Raw genomic sequence first — 14,453 nt, 5'->3', positions numbered from 1 at the left:
GGTCTTGATCAATGACAGGCATAAAACCCAGTGGAGTTGCTCATTGGCTATGGGAGGAGGTTAGGAGGAGGGGAGGAACGAACATGAATCATGTAACCATGGAAAAATAGTTTAAATTAATTAATTTAATTCTAATTAATTAATTTAAAATGTTTTTAAAAGTATAGTTTATTGGGTTGGAATGGGAAGAAAGATATATTTGGAAAACAAAGATGATGCAAAAACAAATGCTATCAGTAATTTTTTTAAATTATGAAAGTGTCTGAATAGCATTGTACTAAACAATTAAAAAAGAATAAGATATTGCCCTGCCCTAAAGAGACTAAAATTTATCAATCTTTCTACTGTATTTATAAATACAGTGTCAGAACTGTATTTATATAAAGTGACTTCCATAGCATGCATATCTTACAGGTATTTTCTGAATGACTGGAATGAATAAATTTGATGAAGAGATTTTCTAAACAATATAAATTTTTACATATATAATAATTATGGGTAAATACAATAATTCAATTAAGTACTTTCAGATTTGAATTTCATGTGTTCCTAATTTTAGAGGTCGAAGGTATTTTACTGGTTCTATAATTCAACTTTATCATTATGCAGATAAAAGAACTGGACATCCAGAAAGGTACAGTGACTTATTTGAAGTACTAAGTGATGAATCTAGATTCAAACAAAAAAACCTCCCAACTCCTTACCCAACGCTCACTGTACTAGACCCTCTTCCACTTTTATCCTACTAGATATTTCCCAATATGATCCAATCTTGTGATACTTACTGTGTAGTATCTATATCTCCATCAGGCTTGGTACTTAATTGTTCCAGACAATATATAAAAACCTAAGGCAGAAATAATAATATTCAGAGATCAACCTCTTAATGAACTTTATATGAACTTTATGAAGTTTTTTGTGAACTTTATGAATTTTTATGTAAAACTGCAAATTCTGTTTTTTTCTTTACATAGGTATTTAAAATAAGATTTATTATTATTTTAAAAAAATGTTCTTTTAACTGCTTCTGATGTAAAGGCATTTCCACCACCCAAGAAACATATATAGAAACTCTCACCTACTTTACCTCCAAACTTATATTTTTAGTGTATGAAAAAATAACTAAATAAGTATATTAAGAGTTAATATTATAAATAATTTATGTAGAATATTATAGTATCATTCTACTACTCATGATTCTATCTCAAAACCAGAAATAAGCAACAGTGTAATTAATGAGAAAAGAGAAGATAAATAATATTATTTCATTAGGCCACAAGAGCTAGAAGGGACTTTGGAAGTTATCTAAATCTTATCTTCTCATTTTATAGATGAGGTGAGACTTTCTTTTTTGAACCACATCTCAATGACCTGAGGACAGGCATCCTGTCTTATCTAAACATTGTACCTTTCCTATCACAGTAAACATTAAATAGACACTGGTTACTTTTGAAGTGACTTATTTAACATCACACAGTTCCCGAATGGTAAAGAGGGTAAGATTTTTGAGAGGACTCCTTCCTTACTTGAAGTCTATAGTCTGTTTTTCATTTTGTTCCTTCTGAATCATTATGACTAGGAAAAAGAATTAAGAGAGATCACATCACTCTCATGCTTATTGTACAATATTGCTTTTTAAATATTACCTGCATGATGCTGATGCTTAGATGGCATACCTCCTCTTGTGTCTTAGGCTGCTGAAAAACCTAGAAGAGCATTTGTAATTATACTTTGGGTCATTATTAAAGAAAAAGAGAGAAGAACTGGCATATCTAAATCTTACTAAGCATTTAATTTATTAAGAAGTGAGGTATATGAAAAAAAATGAAGATATGAGAAGTATAGTAGACTAACAATATCATGTTTTTTGTTGTTGCTGTTCAGTTGTTTCAGTACTGGTTGAGTCTTTGTAACATAATTTGGAATATTCTTGGCAAAGATACTTTTCCTCCAGTTCATTGTACAGATGAGGAAACTGAGGCAAACAGGGTTAAGTGACTTGACCGGGGTCACACAAATAATAAGTGGCTGAGGCTAAATTTGAACTTGGGTCTTTCTGACTCAAAGCCCAGTGCTCTATCCACTGAGTTGCCTAACTTATATTTTTAGTGTATGAAAAGAATAACTAATTAAAAAGTAGATTAAGAGTTAACATTATATTTAATTTGCCTAGAATATTATAGTATCACTCTATTACTCATGATGCTATCTCAAAACCAGAAATAAGCAACAGTTTAATTAATGACATGAAATACAAGGAAAATGGGGGAGGGGAACTACTAGAATTAGATTTGTTTTGCAAAATTTTAAAGATATGTTGCTATGGTTTCTATGTGCTTCAGATTTATGTATGCATTTAAGATATTGGAAAGAGTGAAATTAAAAGAAACTTACACTAGCTTCTCCAGGTTTGCATTCCAGAACTCCTCTGAGTGACTGCAAGGAATGTACAATGCATTGTTCAAACTGAGATGGCTGAAAGAAAAAAAAAAACACATGTTTTTCTTAATTCCTTAATAAATATTCCAAAGAATAACAAAATTTCACCTGGAAGTAACCTAATAAATTCTCTAATATACCCCTGAGCTGAAAAAGAACTCCCACTATATAGTGGACAAGGGTCATCTAGCCTCTGACCAAAGATTTCCTTTGAGTGAAAACTCATTTTTCAAACAGCTTTGACCATGATTCCTCCATCTCGTACTTGTTAACTAAATTTTTGACCCCAAGGGTAATACCTTTGTTTTATTTTTATGTCTCCAGCATTAGACTGCAAGCTTCTTGAAAGTAGGGAATATTTTGTTTTTGTCTTTCTTTGTATCCACAGATACAATTTCTGGCAGAGAGTAATACCCTACACTTATCTCAGTTCAATGTCATATCATTAAATTTACCCCATGTCCCAGCCTGTCAAGATATTTTTGAAACTCAGCTGTCATCCCAGGTGTTAGCTGAGCATCCTAGACTTATATCACTGGCAAATTTGATAACTACATCATTATAGGTTAATCCAAGTCATTGAAAAAATGTTAAAAAGCACAGGGCCTTGGGGCACTCCACTGGAACCTTCTTTTAAGCTGATACTGAAACAATAATGACTATTCTTTGGGTCCAAATAATGCCCATATTTCATTCAGTCCATATTGCTATCTTAACAGAACAGTGAGATATTTTATAAAATGCATTGCTAAAATATCAGTAAATTATATCCATCTATATACATCATTTCATGTCTAATAATATACCTGTACAATGAATATTAATATTTATGACTAAGCAAATACAAAATCTCAGCTTATTAAAATTATTAGTCTTTAGTCTGTTATAGTCATCTTAAGGCAGAGCATTTTAAGACAGATTAAAAGAATGCCAGATTAAAAATGAATTTGATAAAAATATCTATTAACTAGAACACACCAATGGTTCCTTAACTGGGGTCTAATGGTGTCACAAATTGGACACTTTACTTGGACTATTCATACTTGCCCTGGCTCAGTCTATTCTTGCATCAGAACCCATAATAGGGATGGTTTGGCATGATTTATTAAATGAATCAGAACCATAGTTAAGTGGAGATAACCTCTTTTCTAAATCACCAAGTCAATAATCATTTATTAAGTGCCTGCTATGTGCCAAAAATTGTAACAAGCACTGGGAACACAAAGAAAGACAAAAACAAAATATTCCCTGCTTTCAAGAAACTTGTAGTCTAATGGTGGAGAAAACATTAAAAAAACAAACAAACAAAGTATAAACAAGATATGTACAAGACAATTGGGAAATAATCTCAGAGGGAGGGTACCAGGATTAAGGAGTATTAGGAAATGCTTCTTGAAGAGGGTGGTATTCTCAGTGAATCTTGGAAGGAAGCCAGGGAAACCAGGAGGCAGAAATGAGGAGAAAGAGTTCTGGGCATGGAGGACAGCTAGTGAAAATGCTTAAGAGTTAGAAGATAGTGTCTTGTGTGAGGAGCAGCAAGGGGTCTAATATCTGTGGACTTCAGAGTATGTAGAAAAGAGTGAGAGATAAGAAGACTAAGAAGAGATAAGAATACTGAAGCAGACAGGGTATAAAGGGCTTTAGAAATTAAACAGGATTTTCTATCTGATCTTGGAGGTATCAGGATGCCTTGCAACTGACTGAAGAGGGGAGTGACATAGAGCTGAGCTTTAGGAAGATCAATTTCACAGATGAGTGATAAGACTGAAGGAGGGAGAGATGTGAGTCAGGGAGACCAACCAACAAACTACTGTAATAGTTCAGGCATGAGGTGATGAATGCCTGAACCAGTATGGGGACAGACTAAGAAGACAGAAGTGGGCATGTACAAGAGATATTACAAAGGCAGAAATGACAGAATTTGGCAGGTGACTAGATATGAGGTCTATATAAAAAAGGATGAAGGACTGAAGATGACAACAAGGTTGCAATGCAAGTCTAGATGAATAGGAGGCTGGGTGGTACCCTCCATATAATAGGGTAGTTAGGAAGAGAGAATGGTTTTAGGGCAAAGTTCTATCTCAGACGAGGTAAGTTTAAGATTTCTACCAGGCTTTCATTTTGAAAGGCCCAGTTCTAAGCTTTCTGGCTTGTGCTTTCCCTAGTGGAGAGAAGGCAATTAAGTGTTTTGTTTATAGAAGCACCTATTGGACTAAATAAAGGAACAAAAGTAAACAGTGATGTTTAGATCAAAGAAGAACTTAATTGGAAAAGATGATATGGGTTAAGAGTAAGTTAAAAAAAGATTTATTATGGATGTCACATTGTGAACCCCTCTTTGGATAATTTAAAACTGTGTATGCAGAGTCATGATTAGTCAATACATACATAACTTATACATTATATAAAACCTTTTACTGTAGGAAAGTTGTAAGGAAAAAAGTTTTCTTTTTTTTAAACTCTTACCTTTTGTCTTGGAACCAATATTGTGAATCTCCTAGTCCTTGCTGTTCTGAGAACAGCAAGGACTAGGAAATAAGGGATAAGTGTCTTGCCATTGGTACCACAGCTAGGAAATGTTTAAGGCCAGATTTGAATCCAGGATCTCTCATCTCTAGGCCTCTCACTCAATCCACTGAGCCAATTAGCTGTCCCCCAAAAAGTTTTCTATTAAAAAAAACTAAAAAAAATGTGAATTTCATCTATTCCAATAATTTCACATAAGAGTTTGCTGCTATATTTTATGATGTAGGACTCATTGCTAGAAGGACTTTAGAGATTATCTAGTACAAATTCTTAGTCTGGGGATTTGTGGACAGATTTTCAGAGGGACAAGGAACTAGGGAGGGAAAAAAATAACATTTTTCTTTTCACAAACCTCTAATTGAAATTTACTATTTTCTTTAATTATAGATTTTTTAGAAATTGATTATTTTGAAGAAAGGTCCATAGGTTTCACTAGACTGCCAAAGTAGATCCTAATACATAAAAATTTACTCTAATGCAACTCTTGAATTTACAGTTAAGGAAACTGAGGCCCTAGGAATTAAAGTGATTTGTTCAGGCTTAGTAGGATTAGTAGGGTGGACTAGAACTTGAGTTCTCTAACTCCAAATCTAGTGTTCATTCTACTCACAAACTGTCTTTTCTGTGAATAATTATCTAGTAGAGAATTTGAATTTAGAGCCAAACAAGCTTAAGGGATTTTTGGTCTAAAGAAGAAAAAGACTGTAAAATCAAAGGTACTGGAGTATGGAATTATTCTCTTACCCTGGTTATTTTAAAACCACCAGATGGCACTCTAAAGAATAATATCACTGGGAGCATAGAGTTAAAGAGAGTAATACTTATAAAAATATTACAGATTGGCTTATTTTTTTTAAGTATATGAAGGATAAGGCTTATTAGGAAATGATGTTTTCTAGTTTATTTAATAGACTCAGAACTTTGAAATTTCTACAATTGTAGTCAATTTAGTGTTTCCTGTTGTTGCTTCTTTATTTGAACTGATTTCCTTCATATAAATGAATTTCAAGGAAATCTAGAATTGATTTTTCTTTTCTTCTTGCTTCTTTATATCTGCTTATATCAATATGGCAAAAGAATAAAGAAAATGGAAAGCCAGAATCAGGAGGTTATTCCAAAGTCAAGAAGTATGAATATACACAGTTTTCAACAAAGAAGGAATTTTAAAATTAACTATAAAATGTATAGATGCATGACTTTTTAAAAGTCAGGTCAGGCTAAAATTAAACAGGGAGCATAAAACAGAAATATAAATAAAATTGTAAATCAACAAAAATCTGACCTTTTTCTTCCCCATACAAAAACACTTAGCTGTAATGAGTATCTTTGCATATGGTTCATTAATCATTGAATTTTGCTGATTAAGGAATCATAATAGACTATTCCATTCTAACGAAAAATAAAATTCTCAGAACTGATCCAAACTTAGTAAAGGTAGATAAAGGCCACTTTTCAAAATGAGAAGAAAACAGGATGCTCTCAAATGAACTGTTTCAGAATGTTGCAAGTTCAAATTAAAGATAACACTTTAGTTGTTACCTCAGCCTGAAAGAACAGTTATTCTGGGGTTGCATTTACTGTTCATTTTTTAAACCTGACCCAAAGAAGATTAGAAATTATTCTCATCTTACCAAGGAAAAATTATAGCCATTCTAAATAAAGGGGGCTAGTTCTATTGGAATGTTGTAAAAAAATGATACATAAGATTTAATGCAAAAAAAAGATGCTTTAAAGAATTTGAAAAAGGAAAAGGTAGTTATATTAAAGAAAAGCATAATTAATATGACACCTTATCTGTGCTTCTGTACAGAGATCAAATGGGCCACGCTTCATTTAAGAATGTCTTAGAACTTTACAGATGTCAATCAGGTCTGATTATCTTGTCAAGTCATAGGAGAAAAGATTTAGAGCGAGAAAATATTCCCTGCTTTCAGGTCCTCAGACATTTTGGAGAAGTGGAGGGGAGCAGCCCCCTCCAGCATGCCGGGGCATGAGTGCCACATCTTCACCAACACAGATTTAGGTCTCTGTTATATGGTCAAACATATACACATAACATTTTCTTTCAAGATCTATTTTTATATTAAAAGCTTCTTTGCTTTTTCCATTCACTTTTTCAAATAATCATAATGAATTCAAAGTTATTTCTATTCTTTTATATTATTTTATCTTTATCAGGTCTTTATTAGAGATGGAAAATAGAGACAAGACTTGTGATTTAATTGGCATAGAGAACTCCCAGAGAAGGAAATTCTATTAGTGAAGGTCAGTGCCTTTTTTGCAACATAGTCTTAGAAAGTTACTTAGAGTACTGAGAGCTTGGGTGACTTTCCCAGGGTCACAAAGCAAGGATGTGGGGCATGGGATGACTTAATCCAAGCATTCCTGATTTCGAGCTCATCTCTCTATCACTAGGCAACACTGCCTCAAGGACAAATCAGGTAAAACCAAATGTGTCCATCTGACAGATGAGGAGATTGAAGTCAAGAGATGTTAAGACAAATAATAATATGTAACTATATATAGTTTATGTTTATACCTTGGTTCTGACATTTACAATGTCTTATGTGACCTAGGGCAAGTCTTTTTACCTTTTAAAATTTCAGTCCCATCATGTATAAAGAAATTGGGTTAGACTGGACAGTATGACCTAGAAGACCTGGGCCAATACCAGTTCTGCTACTTATTGATTGTGTGATATTGAGAAAGTCACTTATCAACTGTGGATCTCAATTTTGATATCACAGACAAATAAATATTTACAGCAAGGCTGTAAGTGTTCATTAAAGATGATTTCCCCTAGGCTTATACTATCATTATATCTAACTTTTCTGAAAAAGTTCAGAATGCTAAATAATCCAGTCAATTATAATAAAAAAGAAAAACAAATATAGTATATCCTTAAAAAAATAACACTATACAAAAAAATTTTAAGAGGAAATGCAGAAGAAAGGTCATTTTAAAGGAAAATACATCAATCAATATGCATTCATTAGGCACCATGCCATGGATCATGCTAAACAATGGGAATATAAAGGAAAATTTGAAAAAGTCTTTGCCCTCAAGGGAACTTACATTTTAATGAGGACACAAAATGAACATAAATGTAAATACAATATACAAAGTAAATAGTAGGCAACCTTAGTGAGAAAAGTACCAGCAGTTGGTGGTGCAGTAGATAGAACACTGGGTCTGGAGTCAGGTAGAAATGAGTTCAAATTCAGGTTCAGATATTTACTAGCTATCTGATCTTGACCAAGTCAGTTAACCTGTCTACTTCCATTTCTTCATCTCTAAAATGTGACTAATGATAGCAATTATCATGCAGGGTTGTTGGGAGGATCAAATGAAATAATATTTATAAGATATTTAGCATAGTCCTGGCATAGTAAGTGTAACATGAGCTATGGAGAGCCTAGGAAAGGTCACTTATAGAAAATGGAGCCTGAATTCAATCTAGAAAGGAACTGATGATTCCAGGAGGCAGACAAGAGAGACAACATTCTAGGAACATGGGAGATCAAGGAGAAAAGCACAGGTATATGAGAGGGAAAATCATGTATAAGGAACAAGTTGGCCAATATCGGTGGACCAAGGAGAGTCCAGAGGAGACAAGAAAGTTAGGAAGGGGCCAGACTGCCAAACATATTGAATACCAAAAAGAAGAGTCTATATTAGATTAAGTAAAAGAGAACTACTGAAATTTATTGAAGAGGGATGAGCCATTGTCAGAATTGAACTTTAATAAAATCACTTTGGTAGCTGTGTGGAAAATGGATAGTGAAAAACTTGAGAGAGAAACCAATTAGGAGGCTATTGAATTAGTTCAGGAGAGAAATGATGATAGCCTATACTAACATAGAGGTTGGGTGAAGAGAGAGAAGGTGATTTATCCAAAAGATACTGTGAGAATAAAAATGACAAGATTTGGAAACATAGGTATGTGGAGGGAGTGATAGTGAGGAACTGAGTATGACACTGAGGTTGACAATAATAAAAGAAATTTGAAAGAGGAATGCATTTGGGGAAAATATGAGTTCTGTTTTAGGTATATGATCATAAGATCATAGATTCTGAGCTAGAAGAAATCTCAGAAGCTATCTAGACAACCATTCTTATTTAACATAATGAGAAAACTGATGTCAAGGGAAGGAATCTTGTCCAAGGTGAGGTCAATAAGGTAGTAATGTGCAGAGGTGGGATTTGAATTCAAGTCCTCTGAATCTAGAGCCAGTAACTTTTCTACTCTTTCATGTGCTTTCTTATATGTGTTGAGTATGAGATGCCCAAAGGAAATCAAAGCTGAAATGTCTAACAGGCAACTGGCAATGAGAGTGAGTAGGCAGAGTGGTAATCATATGCATAATGATGATAACTGAATTGATGAGAGATGTAGATATCAAGTGGGAGAATGAAGAAAGAAAAAGGAAGAGAGCTCAGATCTGAGGCTTGGGGTATATGCAGAATTAGTTGGATGTAATACAGATGAAGTTTCATCCAGGAAAACTGATAAGAAACAGTCAGTTTTATTGGAAAACTAAGACTAAGAGAGACTGCTATCTCAAAAACCCAGAAAGGAAAAAATATACTGCTTCAGGGAAGTCAAGAAAGATGCAGAATGAAAAATAAGGAAATGAGCCTTGTTAAATATTCACAGCAGTGACTTTGGAGAGAGCAGTTTCAACTGAATGATTAGATCAGGAGACAAATTAGAGAGTTTTAGAAGACAATGGAAGGAAAGAAGATGAAGCCACTGAATATAGCTGATTCATTCAAAGATTTTTAGCTGAGAAGGGGAATAAAGATATAGGATGATAGCAGGGATGACAAGATCTAGGGAGGATTTGTTGTTGTTGCTGTTGTTTTTAAAGAATGGGGGAGGCTTGGATATCTGTAGACGACAGGAAAAAGACCACATGATAGGGAGAGATTGAAGATGGGAAGTAGAAGAGGGATAATAGTCGAAGCAATCTGCAGGAAAAAATAGGAGAGAGGATCAAAAGTATAGGTAGAGAGACTGGCATTCAGTAAGGAGAAGAATTACCTTTTCATTAAACACTGTAAAAATGTAAAATGGGAGATGATGTCAGGGTGACTAGAGAAGAAGACAGAAGAGGAAAACTGTTGTAAATGTCCTCATTTTGGGGGGTAAAGTATGAGGTACTGGTGTAAGGTTAGTGGCTTAAGAGAACTGCTGTGGGTGACTTGGAGAAGAGAAGGCTTACAATAGATTGCTGTGATAAATGGTATAGGAAATCAATTAGAGAAAACTGTCTAGCTAAAGTAAAGACTTAGTGGAGATTATATAATAAAAATTTGCAATGCATCTAATGAATATAGTTGATTAACTTCTTTCAACTTTTTTTTAATAGCATTTAAGAAAGAATGAAGTAGGGCACATGGTGAGAGTAATGCAAGGTTGAAGTTTTGCAAGGTGTGAACAGAGGTAAGATTAGGGAGCCAGGGATTATAGTATAGGAATTAGTCTAAAGTTGACTTAATTCACTAAGATCATAGATTTGGATCTAGAAGAGCCTGGAAGACATCTAATATATTTCTTCATTTTACAGATGAGGCTCAAAGCCCAGGTAGATTAAGGTATTCAATGAAGGGAACATAGAAAGTATCAGAGATCCAATGGGAACCCAAGTCCCCAACACCAGAGCAGCTGCTCTTTGCATGCTAGAACAGATTATCTTTACTGGTTTGCTTTGTAGCTGAGGAAATATTGTAATATTAATGCCTGAGTATTAGTGGATTTTTGGAAGAGAAACTTCCTTAAGGATATATTCTTCCATTCAAGGTTGCAAATGCAGAGAATAATTTTTTTCACACTAAACACAACACAAAAATTCAATTTATTGCTTTGAAAGGGGAGAAAATGCATATGATAGTAACTATACTAAAAGTAGCTAAAGAATCCATTATACTTACTAAAGAAGTCAGGCCCTCATTATCAACAATCCAGTCTTCCTTTTCAGCCAATCTTTTTATATCTGTATTAAAAATAAAAACTTAATTTTCGTTTCAAAAAATCAATGGAACCTCTAGAAATAAAAAATATCATGTCAATCCGTGATTTTATTTGGTCTAAATAAATGTGTCAATAACAAGTGGCATCAGTAATCACAGAAATATTCTGTCTCATTTGTTAGATTCAGACAACAGAATGTAGTCTTTTCACTATATTTTCCCATCAAAGTTAAACACTAGTATAAAGACATATTGTTTCTTTTTTTCTTCTCCTTTTCATTTTTTCCCTAGGTTTTAAATTTTGCTATCCTAAATTTGACAACCATCAACAAACATGAATGTTTCCTTGTACAAATAAGAGTCAAAAGTATATAAAACTATACATTTATTTGGTATAACTTGTCTTTTCTTTCTTTTCTACTTTTTTTTTACATCACTATCACTATTGCTGCTTTCTCTCACCTCTCTCCTACCAAACAAAAAAGTCTTTTTCTTTTAAACAAATGAGCACAGCCCATGTTTGAATCGTCAAGCATTAACCATGTTGGAAAATCTCTTCTTGAACCTCTAGGTCCATGTTGGCAAATCTGTGTCATGCATGCCAGAGTAGTTATTCTCCCCCCCCCCCCCCGCCCCCTACCATGTATAAGGACATTTTCCACATCACTCCCCCCTCTACCCAGCAGCCCAATAGGAGATCTTCCTCTCTTCCCTATCTGGGGTAAGGGGACAGCTCACATGCAGTGTGAGGGTCTCTAAAGGTTCCCCATAACTGCTTTAGGTTATTACTTTTCCATTTTTTTAAACCTTACCTTCTTAGAATAAATACTAAATATTGATTCCAAGACAGAAGAGTGGTAAGAGCTAGACAATTGGATTTAAGTAACTTGCTCTGGGTCACAGAGCTAAGAAGTATCTGAGCCCAGATTTGAAGCCATATACTCAACTTCAGGTCTGGCTCTCTATCTACTGAATCACTTTGATGTCCTAGTCACTACTTTTCTGTTGAGAGTTGGGAAGCACGCTTTATCACTGGTGTTCTAGAAGAGTGGCTGGTTATTGCACTTATCCGTCATCTAGGTTCACAACCTCAGTGTCATCCTTGACTCTTCACTCACACTACAGTTTTGGATCTTTTCAGTTCTATCTTCTATCTCTCTCCTTTACATGCCCTTCTTCCCATTCACCTAGCCACTACTTGGCACAGGCCTGTACCATCTCACATGTGGACTGCTCTCAAGAGCCTCCTAATTAATTTTTTTTTCTTGGATATCTTTCCTATTCCAATCCCTACTTTACTCAACTGCCAAAGTGCAGGTCTGACCATGTCACTCCTTACAACTCAATAAACTCCACTAGTTTCCTGCAAAATGAAATGTAAAAAAAAAATTATGTGGCATTTAAAGTCCATTATTACCTGGCCCTTTTCTATATTCTCATTGTTTTGACACTTCACTCTCCCTCCAATACTTGCCTTCCCCCTCCCCCATATGACATTCCAAGTCCTGATTACAATCATTTGCACTGGTTATCCCTTCATTCCCAGAATGTTTTTCTTCCTCACATCTCTTTCTTCATTCCCTGGTTTCATTTAAGACTCAATTCAAATTGTACCTTCTGCAGGAAGCCTTTCTCTTATCCTCTGCACTGCAAGGTCCATCCCTTTGAGATTACCTTCCATTTATGTCTCTTGTATGTCTACAACTATTTTCATTATGTCCATACATTAGAGGGTGAGCTTTTTAAGGGCAGGGCCATGTTGTTGCCTTCCTTTTTATTCCAAGTACTCAGTGCAGTTTCTGGCAGATGGTTAATACTTAATAAAAGCTTGACAACTGATTGATCAAACTGACATTTTCCCACTTTTCTTTAGAATATTTTCATTCTGTAAATTGTCTTTTTAGTTCTGTTCAAAGTCTGCATTACTTCATAAAAGTATTCTCAAGTTCTTCTGAATCAGTCCCTTTACTCATCTCTTCTGGCAAAATATTTTATTGTATTCAAATATAATAAAATTTCCAGGTGTTCTTCAATTAATGTTCACTCAGTTAATTTTCAGTTAACAAAAAGGTTGCTATAATTTCTTTTCTGCATATGGAAATTCTCTAGCTCTCTAAAATCTTTTTGCATTATATTCCTAGTAGTGGTATTACTGGGCCAAAGCACATGTACAGTATGATGGTTTTTTGGATAAAGTTCCCCATAGCTTTCCAGAATTCCTGGATCAATTAAGAGTTCCAAAAATGGTGCATTCATGTCTTCTCACATCTTCTTCAATGACTGCAACAGTCCTTTTGAGGATGTCTTGGCATTCATGTTATTATTTATTTTAATTTGTATTTCTCTTACTATTAGTGATTGGGAGCATTTTTCCATGTGGATATTCTTGGTTTACATTTCTTCTTTTGAAAACTTCATGTTCACATCCTTTGACCTTTGTCTATTTTATAATGGATCTAGTTATTTTATGTTTGAATCAACTTTCTCTATATCATGGACATCACAGCTTTAATAGTGAAATCTGATGCAAATATTTCCTCCAAGTTAGCCATTTCCTTCTACTTTTAGTAGCACTAAAACTGTATTTGTTTGACATTCAAAGCTCTTCCCCTTCATAATCAAGCCTCCTTCTACATCTCAGTCTTTTTAAACCTTCTTCCCTGCTATGTAGGTATTCTTTGATCCAGTAATAATGTCTTCTTGTATATTATTCAAACAAGATATTCCATCTCTCAGCTTCAGGAATTTTCTCTGGTTGTTCCTTGATTATTTCCACTAACTTTTTAGTTGATAACTCTAGGATTTTTTAAGTAGACCATCATATCATCTGCAAAAAGTGATATCTTGGTCTCTTCATTGCCAATTTTGATGCCTTCAATTTCTTTTTCTTCTCTAATTGCTACAGCTAGTGTTTCTAGTACAATGTAAAATAATACAGGTGTTAATGGGCATCCTTATTTCACGCCTGATCTTATTGGGAATGCATATAGTTTATCCCCATTGCAGATGATGTTTTCTGATGGTTTTACATGAATGCTCTTTATTATTTTTAGGAAAAACCCTTTTATTCCTACACTTTTTAGTGTTTTCAATAGGAATAATTGTTGTATTTTGTCAAAGGCTTTTTCTGTGTCAATTGAGATAATCATGTGATTTTTGTTGGTTTGCTTGTTGATATGATCAATTATGTGGATGGTTTTCCTAATATTGAACCATGCTTGCATTCCTCATATAAATCCCACCTGATCATAGTGAATAACCCTCGTGATGACTTGCTGGAGTCTTTTTTTGCTAGTTTCCTATTTAAGATTTTTGCATCTATGTTCATTAAGGAAATAGGACTATAGTTTTCTTTCTCTGTTTTTGACCTGCTTGGCTTTGGAATCACTACCATATTTGTGTCATAAAAGGAATTTGGTAGAACTCCCTCTTTGCTTATTATGTCAAATAGTTTGTATAGTATTGGGATTAGCTGTCCTTTGAATGTTTGATAGAATTCACTTGTAAATCCATCT

General features: G+C 34.2%; 1 protein-coding gene across 7 annotated transcripts in view; it reads right to left on the bottom strand.

Annotated features, from left to right (window-relative positions):
- Positions 1-14,453, bottom strand: part of EXOC2 (exocyst complex component 2) — a 258,548-nt gene that overhangs the window by 88,282 nt on the left and 155,813 nt on the right. For all 7 annotated transcript variants that reach the window (XM_007488046.3, XM_016431808.2, XM_007488048.3 and 4 more), the window contains 4 exons: positions 10,900-10,961; positions 2,395-2,475; positions 1,647-1,706; positions 786-847 (listed from right to left, as the gene is read on the bottom strand). In XM_007488046.3, the coding sequence (XP_007488108.1) occupies positions 786-847; positions 1,647-1,706; positions 2,395-2,475; positions 10,900-10,961 (265 nt within the window). The remainder of the gene's footprint in view (positions 1-785; positions 848-1,646; positions 1,707-2,394; positions 2,476-10,899; positions 10,962-14,453) is intronic.

The sequence above is a fragment of the Monodelphis domestica genome, chromosome 3, assembly GCF_027887165.1.
Source record: "Monodelphis domestica isolate mMonDom1 chromosome 3, mMonDom1.pri, whole genome shotgun sequence".
In the NCBI taxonomy this organism is placed as follows: domain Eukaryota; kingdom Metazoa; phylum Chordata; class Mammalia; order Didelphimorphia; family Didelphidae; genus Monodelphis; species Monodelphis domestica.
The sequence above is the reverse complement of the archived record's forward strand: the minus strand, read 5'-3'. Positions and strand labels throughout refer to the sequence as shown.